At 44.3% G+C, this 9115-nt stretch overlaps 1 protein-coding gene across 1 annotated transcript in view; it reads left to right on the top strand.

The window, feature by feature from the left end:
- Positions 1–6528: 6528 nt before the first annotated feature.
- ube2d2 (ubiquitin-conjugating enzyme E2D 2 (UBC4/5 homolog, yeast)) overlaps positions 6529–9115 on the top strand; it is an 11657-nt gene continuing 9070 nt past the window's right edge. Inside the window, exons 1-2 of the mRNA XM_017419745.3 lie at positions 6529–6795; positions 8368–8431. Coding sequence (XP_017275234.1) covers positions 6772–6795; positions 8368–8431 — 88 coding nt within the window. The 5' untranslated portion in view covers positions 6529–6771. The remainder of the gene's footprint in view (positions 6796–8367; positions 8432–9115) is intronic.

Raw genomic sequence — 9115 nt, 5'->3', positions numbered from 1 at the left:
GGGGGGGGGGGAGGAGGATGGGAGAAGAAGAAGAGACGCCTGGGAGAGCGAGGAAGAGGAGGAGGAGGAGGATGAAGAAGAGGAGGGCTCTACCTCTCCTCCAGGACGGGCAGCTGGCAACACCCCGGAGTGGCGAAGAAAGGAACTCCTACGCAGGTTCACGCACACGCGGGGATCCACACACACACACACACACACACACAGTCAGCCTCATACTGCCATCCTGTGGAGACGCTGATTACAGGGCTTCCCCCCCTCCCCCTCCCCCCCAACAAGCAGCTGTGGAGTGGGCAGTTGGCCGTGGGCGCGCGCGCGCGCACGTGTATCTGAACAGTGGTTTAACTTGACAGACGATCACGTGACCCTCTCAATTAGTGCCTTCCTCACAGACTAAAGGCGACATGCGGGGGTGATGAGGCATGTTTGGATGTGATGAGGCAGCATGTCAACCACAGCAGACTCACACACACAGACACACACATTTAATATTAATAATATGTTTGTTAGCAAAATATCTCATGAACCACTGACTGGCATGGTTGGACAAATTAGTAAGGTCTACAGATAATCAGTTTGGGTTTAAGCCTAAATATGACACTGATCTGTGCAGATAGGCCTTAAAGGGGTTATTGAAGTAAAAGCTTGACTGTTTTTGTGTGTTTTTAGATGCCTCTAAGGCTTTTGATGGTGTGAACTATGGAAAACTGTTTCAAATACAAGCTGAGGAGCCCAAACATATAATTAGATGTTTGTCTTTTGGGTATGCAAACCAGACGATGCAGGTCAAATGGGCCAGCTGGGTGTCCGCACCTTTTCAGGTCTGTAAATGTTGTCGGACGAGGAAGCATCTTATCACCTGTTTGGTTTAAGTTTCATGTGAATGCCCTGTCCAAGGAGTTAAACCCGTGTCCGGTCGGAGGCACAGTAATAAATCACCTGATGGATGCCGATGACCTGTGGTCATGATTCGTCGAACTAAAGATTACAAGTAGATGACATTTCCTGACTTGAAGTTGCTTGGTAATACACTGAAATGAAGTCAAACATCTTGGCCATTCGCTAACAGATGCTGAGGACGTTTACCGTCAGTGCCATATGATACACGCACAGGCGAAATGTACTGTCTCGGACATTTGGATCTCGTAAAACTGAGCTTGTTCGGTTCATATTGTGCCTCACTGTGCACACTCATGGTGGAACTACAATAAAGTCAGGCTTCAGGGACTGCAAGCGGCTTATAATGATTTTTATTAAAGGAGCCCAGATGGAGCGGTGCCAGTGAACTATCTGTGTCTGCTGGGGTTGGCACTTGTGTAAGTTTATTTGTTGACTCAATAAGTCTGATAATAGAGTCATCTCAATGCTGTCTAACACTGAATACGGTGCCATATGTTACATATCTGACCTTTGGAAACACTGGTATGATTGTGTTTTGAAAGGATGGGGGTCTTTTATCTTATTGTGTATTTTGTTTTGCATGCATTATGGACCTTGAGTCTGCAAATAAAGTGTCTCTCTCAAGTCAGTTTTACAATTACTGAGCTTAAATTTGGCTTGGTTGTAGCTGAGAGTCATCCTCTGAGCACTAACAGAGCTCATGAGATGTTCATTGAAAACGGCTTGCGAGGCAGCGGGTGATGTGCAATCTTTTAGTTTAAAACCTTTGCCAAGGCCTCAGGGTCTTTAAGAACATCGTAGGAAGTGAGGTTCTGTGTAAAAGTTGTGAACAACTAATATCTTACTTGTTGTACGGAGTTCTTTGAACAATCTTCGCTTGGAGAAATAGTTTAATTCTGACCGGATCGGTGAGATTATAGCCAGTCTGAGTGGAGCCAAGACCAAAGGGGATCACTGTAGCTTCAAAAAAAAAAAGTCAAATGCAATGTACACTTTTACCCTGCCAACAGTTTCACATTACAGTCAATTCATTTAAAAAAAAAATACAAATAATAGCAGCAGCTAGCTGTAGCACTCCCAGCAGGATTATCACCTTATTTCTGCTGAAATAACTGCGTCACGCAAAACGGACAACATGTAAAGGCTTAAAAAAATTAGCGTTACGTGAACCCATCGTTACCTCATCAGTCCTGTCAGAAATAAAGGGAAAATGAAAAGGTGTTTCGAAGCTGAAATAAATCAGAATAAAGTCATAAAAGGTGATTATTTTCAGAGGCTCACATTTTAAAAACATTTACACTAATTTAAAATTGATAATAAAAAATTTACCAGGGTCTCCTCTGTGTTTTCTGTGGTCACTCAGAAGTGTGACGTATCGAGAGCCAAACACAGGAACGCCAACAAGGCAGGAAATATCAGATCCAGACCGTGTTTGGGTGAAACGGTTCAGTTTGTTGTAATTAATTGTTTAAACCGACCCAAACCTCCAACAGCTGAGTCCTTCTTCAGCTTCAAGAAGGACAAGAAGGTTGGATGGATGTGGTTCGTTCAGCTCCTGGTGAAAATTACAGCCCAGAGTCTGGAGACTGACTGTGGAGGTAATGTTCTGAAGAGGAGAACCTGAAACACAAACCTTCAGGAGAAGAACCACCGCCTGTCGGACCGACACCGGCCGCCTCTCTCTGTCCGGATGGGAAACTCCTCGCAGACTGTGTGACATCACTGTGAAGCTCGGGGGTTCCTCGTCTGACATGTGGGGCTCCAGTTCCTGACGGTGTTTCCAAACCGGTCCTCTTGTTAACAGAACTTCTTCTTCTTCTTCTTCTCCTGCCTCCATTCTCCCTGATAAACACTGACAGGAACCTCCTCAGGGTCCTACAGCGGTCTGCCACAGCTTCTACGTCACCAACCATGGAGGAAACTCCGCCCACAGAAACTCTAAAAACAAGTCATTAAGGTTTGAAATCAGAGAAATGGACCACTGGAGCGTCTGATGATGTTTAACTAAAGGAAAAACATGAAAACTCTTTATTTTCAGATTTTATTTCATTTCACCTTCAAATATTTCTCTAAATGTTCATTCAAAGAGCTGTTTACGACAGGTAAGATATTCATAACTTTTTCACAGAACTTCATAGTTTTTCTGTATTTTACATGTCAATAATGTGGACTTTGTCGCCACCTATTGGCATGGCATGGTTATTTCATTATTTTATTTCTTTAGTCAAAATTGTGTGGAGTTTTTTTTTTTAATTATTATTATTTAAACGAGTAAACAAAACAAAACCCCAAAAAATCCATCTGTTTAAAAAAATGTATCCAGAGTAACATAGACAAGACCTAAAACAGGAAGAAGATGACAACACAGTAAGTTGGGAAACCATCAAAATCAAAGAAATAAAAACCCTCCAAGACGACCAAGTTTGATTCATCTGGTTAAAATGAACTCGTCCGTGTGTATTTGTCATCTTCTAAAAGTTAAACCGTGTTTACAGTCCCTGAATGGTATTATCTCCCTTTTTTTAAAGTAGCACATCTGATTAATTCTGCTCATTGTTATGCCAGTTTGTCCGGACTCTGTGTCCTGTTTCCTCGCTGTCACCAACACTTGTCATGTTAATAGCAGCTTTTTCTTTTTGTTCGCAGCACATGTGCAGCGCTGTCAGGCAGCCATTTTGTTTGGGACACGAGTTTACACCGGTGGGCCTGGATTCGTTATAAACCGGGCTTGGTTCGGTTCAAAATCCAGGGGGGAAAAGCAAGCCGTGTTGTCCTGAATGTGCTCATCTGGATCAATCTGTGATCAGCACTGAGTGCAGAGGGATGCAGAGCGATGAGCAGTCCGTGTCCAATAAAAGCTCGTTCTTCACTATGAACGAGAGTGTAATTAGTCTGCTGATATCAAAGAACGTCTATCATGTTTTCTTTATTATAGGCGCCGTCAAGAAGGTCAGTGATAACATCCGAGTCGCAGCAGGAAGGATGCACCACTACAGACCCCAGTGACCTTCTGACCACAGCTCCCGTAGGCCGCGAGCGTGGTCCATTTGGACTCCGTGCCCCCGACCTTTCCTGGGACTTGCACAAAACTCCTCCGGAGGTGAGCTGAAGGCCTCACGAACAGGGGGGCCGCCTCTGTCCTGTAAAAACTCTTAACATCATTCAAACTTTGTGTAATTAACTGGCTGGCTCTGCATTGTATGTGTCAAAAATATATAATAAAATCTTCAATATTAACACTAGTGCACAAATGAAGAGTTATACCAGTACTGTTACACCTTTTAACGGCTGCCGTCGTTTATTTACTTGCATGTTTTCATATTTATTTGCCATTTTGTTCTCAAACCAATGAATAAGACTGACGGGATTCTGCGGGGACCAGTTCCCTTTTAGGCTGCGGTGGACCAGCATGGGGAACCGATATGCCCTTCAGTCACTAATAACATGCTCAAACTTCCTGCCAATCACATAATATAGTGCACAGGCAATTAAAGGTCAACCTTTGTTTGACACGCAGTCTTTGGTTCAACTCATAGATTGTACCCCCTTCACACCTGGAACTAAAAAAACTGTTTTATAACCACACCAAGAACCTTGGTGACCCCAACTAACAGAAAAACAAAAGTAGATCAAGTTTGTAGTTATTAAATCAAAATAACACGACTCCTACACATTTATCACTACCTGTTATGTTATGTTATGTTATGTTATGTTATGTTATGTTATGTTATGTTATGTTATGTTATGTTATGTTATGTTATGTTATGTTATGTTATGTAAGAACTGACTCCCCTGATGTTCGTGTCTATGACGCCACTCACAGGTGACACCGTTAGCTGTTCTCAACATATTAGCTGCTGTTTTAGACATTAATGAATTAATACGCTGAATGTAAACACCAAGAGGACGCTGGAACTACTGCAGAAGACCATTTGAGCGCAGTTTCCCCGGAGTTTGCCTCCCGCAGACAGAAACGACTGCATGTGGACATTTTGGCTTCGAGGGAGCGAATTTTTTCGGCTCTGCGCGTGCGCACTGGAGGCCAGTTGCAGCACAACGTCGTCAACGTACGGCGCGAGTGCGCATGTCCGCGGAAGGGCTTCCCAACGGCAGCGCAGTGACAGGTGCGTTCCAAGGCACGGTTTCCGGTTTTCATGGGAGGCCTTTCAGAATAAGACACAGCTGTCCTGGCGTTTTTGATTTATCGACCACAATAAAAAAAGGAACAAAAAGGGCTAAAAGTGAAAAAGGCAAATCATAATGAGTACAGTAACAATTTCACTTTTTCTTTCACATTTGCTGCCCTAAACAGCTGATTGATAAGTGACCTATCTTTTACAGCATAAGTAATACGCTGGCTTTGATAAAACAAACAGACTGACAAAGAAATAAAATTGACATAAGTTGTCCTGGTCATCTGTGCACATGGGCCATGTTCAACTTTTGTGCTTATATATTCAGAAATTGCAAATGATGCGACTCATAAACTTACAAAAATTAAAGCCTATTGTTTGTACGTCCATCTTACTGCTTTCTAATCAAGCGTCTACAAGTGTGACAAATTTAATATATTGCCATTGTCGATAAAATAAATAAATAAATTAGTCAAAGAAATATTTATTAGCAGTGCTTTAAACATTTTGGAACGTTTCGATGCAAATTAAATGTGTGTTTTGTTTTGTTTTTTTCTAATAGTCAGTACTTAGAGCTGATCAAGTCAAACTGGTCAGGCAAACATAAAACTGCCACGACCTGTAAAAAAACAACAAAAAAAAACAAGCTTTTTGTATTTTACTGCTGATTTAACTTTCCTTGGATGTATATCCTTTTGTGGTTGTACAAAACCTTTTTTTTTTTAGATATTCCTGGCCTGAAGAAAAGATTTGACACAATATGTTGACTTGTGTAAATGCAGTTACGAAATCAAGGTCTTTTTCCAACTTAAAGACTCATCGCTGCGGTGAAGTCAGAGTTTCTGACCAAAGACACTCTGTATGTTGGATAAATCATCTCTGCATCGCTCACAAGCTGTCCAGATCGCAGCAACTCGTCTTTTAGCAGGAACTAAAAAACATGAACACATATTCCTTCTCTCCGTTGGCTTCCTGTTTGTTTTAGAATTGATTTTAAGATTTTATTCCTTGCTTTTAAAGTTGTAAAAGGTCTGGCCCTCCTTACCATCTACATTCTAGTGAGAGCACTTCAATCAACCAACTGGTTCCTCTTAGATGTTCCTAGATCCAGGCTAAAATTCAGAGATGATCGGGCTTTTCCAATTTCTGCTCCCAACCTATGGAATGGTTCACCTTTTTATATTCTGGCTGCTGAGACTGTCGAGGGTTTTAAATTGAGTTTGTTTGTTTTTATGTGCGATATAAATGGACACCGAAAAAAAAAAAGGAAATACAAAAAAAATATATAAAAACTGGAATGATTAGAAATCACTTGTTCCTAATTGGATTGCTTTATTTGTGAGTCGGTTGTGAACAACAAACACGTTCCATAAATCGTAATAAATGCAAATAATAAAATGTAGACGTAAGACGTGTTTATTTATTTGTGAGAGGTTTGCGGGACGGCTTTTATTGTGAAGAGGCCCGGCCGGAAGTGCCCTCTCGCGCTGCCTCCAGCTCGCAGGCCGCAGTGATTTGGTAGCCGCTGCAGTAGGAGGAAGGACCGCGGTTCTACCTCTTCTATCTTTCAGTTTCGCCTCAAAACTGTTTCGGTTGTTCCCTCTCGTAGTGACCAGTCGTTTTTGCGTGTGTGCGTGTGTGTACACATACGGTGTTTTATGAGTATCTGAGTCGTGGTATTCGGTTGTACCAATCGCCATTTTAATCGCACGTTTTCCCTGACAGAAGCGCTAGCACAACAATGGCTCTGAAAAGAATTCACAAGGTAAGGAAGTGAACGGCGAGGCCGCACATATCGCAGTTCTGTTGTGGGGTTCTTTTTTCTTTTTTTACTTCTTTTCTTACGTCGAGGTTGGCATCCGTACGCTTGGCCGACGGGTTTGTCGCGACTGAGAGCTGTGTTTGAATATCGACTCGAAAACTTGAGCCGAGTTTCGTCCGGCGGCTCCGGCCGAGCGGATCGACGGCTGTGACGGCAGCCCTGCGCCGCTAGAGACGGGGTCCCGGCTAGCTGCTCCCGGTTCGGCTCCTCTTTTTTTGACTTGTCTTTTTGTCAAAATTAAGTGCACGCTTCACACCTATACATGTAATGCTCCGTGTAAATATGATTAAGTCATCTGTGGCTGTCAGGCTGTTTTTTAAAAAAAAAAGTGTGAAAAGCCGTTGGCCGGTGGTTAGCCAACACGGCTGTGCGTGGTTGTAATGTAAGGGTAACAGTAAATGTTAATAAATAAGTCATAAAAAAGGCTTTTTTTAAACACTTATGTAACAGCTCTGGTATTTAACACGAATTACGATCAAAAATTACGAACTCGGTTTGACAGAGAGCTGCTAAGCTAAGCTAGCAGCCGGGCTAACGCTGGAGAAATCCACATTATTGACCTCAACACGGTTATTTTATTAAACAGCTGGCCGCGGTTTCGTCTCCAGACATCGTGAATGTGTGATTTAATGTTTTATTTGACAATAAAAAGCGGAATTGCGGCGGCTCGGAGACGAAGGGTGATGTAGCTCAAGCTAACCCGGAGGTGCTCCCTGTTTTTATCTCCGCACAATCGTCGGTGCGAACAACTTGTTCAGCGAGCTGCTACTGGTTTTATGTTTATTTATTTGTTTTTTCCCCCCCAGATAGCCGAAGAGTCGTGGTGTCGTTCATAATTCTTATTTCGTCTTTTTCGAGTGACCTCTTCGCCCAAAGTGTGGTTCTCCTCCGCGGGTCAGCTCGCAGTTTGGCGTCGTGGTGGGAACGCGGGCCTAGTAGTTCCTTTCAGGCGACGAGCGGCTCGTCGAGGCTCTCCGTGTCGTCGGCCCAGCTGGGTGTATGTTTGCTCCCCGCCGCCCCGGGCTCGTTTAAGGGGCCTCCTTGGTGTCGTCGGTCCGGGTCGGGGCTCGGCTTTGAGCCCGGTCCGTGCGTCGGGTCGGGATGTTAGCATGGATGCTAACGGGAGCGCCTCCGTCGCGACGCCGCTCGGTTCGCCTCCTTGGACGCCGTGTGGGTCGAAGAAACCTCCGCTGTCATCGCGTCCGCATGACAAGGGGGTTAAATGTTATTTATTTTATTTTTTAAATTTTCTGCGACGTGCTCCGGCCCCGTGGAGACGGTGTTACGTCAGACCCTAGGTTTCGGTGACAGCCCGGAGGAGGTTTCTGGACAAGGTGCTCCCATCAAAACAAACAGGGATCAGGCTGCAGGGGACTGTTTTCAAACACACTTCTACATCTCGTATGGTTCTCAGGGTTTATCTTGTGCCTCAGTGTAAACACCGTCCAGCCTTAACGGTGATGATGATGTGAAAACACAGGGATGTGATGATCTTACACCTCTGTTTGTTTTCAGGAGCTGAATGACCTGGCACGGGACCCACCGGCCCAGTGTTCTGCAGGACCAGTAGGAGATGACAGTGAGTCTTGACCGCCCCCAGAACCCCAGGGACCGGTCCGCCAGCCGGAACGAGGCTGCGCGGCGTCCTCTACGGGCGTGGGTGGGGGGGTGTGTGAAGCAGAAACAAACTTTTCGAGGAAGCGCACTCGGGCGAAACAGGTTCCTGCTGGTTGTACACAAGGTGTAACTGTTGAGTTTTTCAACATTTATCCCCCCCACCTCCAAACGTTTTGATAACTGGTGGGCGTTGGCAGCACGGAAGAAGGCAGAAACCACCAGTGAACACAAAAAAACCCCCAATTTAACAATTTTATACAGTCGGCCCCTAAAATTTTACATTCCTAGAGCGCCCGTGAATCGTGAAAAACTTCAAATTTTGGCCTTTTTTATAACAGTTTCAACTCTATATCTGCCCCTAACACACTCAAAGTTCATTTCATACTCAATACGTGACACCTAAAAGAAAAGAGGGCGCGGGGGTGAACCTGTTTACTGTTCTGTCTCCCACATCGCGGCGCTGTAAAGTACCACCATTACCCCCGTATTCGTGCTGTAATTCCTCCTGAATGTACGTTAATATCGCAGCGTTTCCAGCTAACGGTAGTAACAGCAGAGGCCCAACGCGGCGTCACTCCTGTTTAATTTTCTGCTTATATTTCTGCAATAACCTCCTACCTGGCACATCATTCCCCCCCCTCCCCCC

This window comes from Kryptolebias marmoratus, linkage group LG9 (assembly GCF_001649575.2).
Source record: "Kryptolebias marmoratus isolate JLee-2015 linkage group LG9, ASM164957v2, whole genome shotgun sequence".
Taxonomy (NCBI): domain Eukaryota; kingdom Metazoa; phylum Chordata; class Actinopteri; order Cyprinodontiformes; family Rivulidae; genus Kryptolebias; species Kryptolebias marmoratus.
Note: the sequence above shows the minus strand (reverse complement) of the source record. Positions and strands in the feature narration are given on the sequence as shown.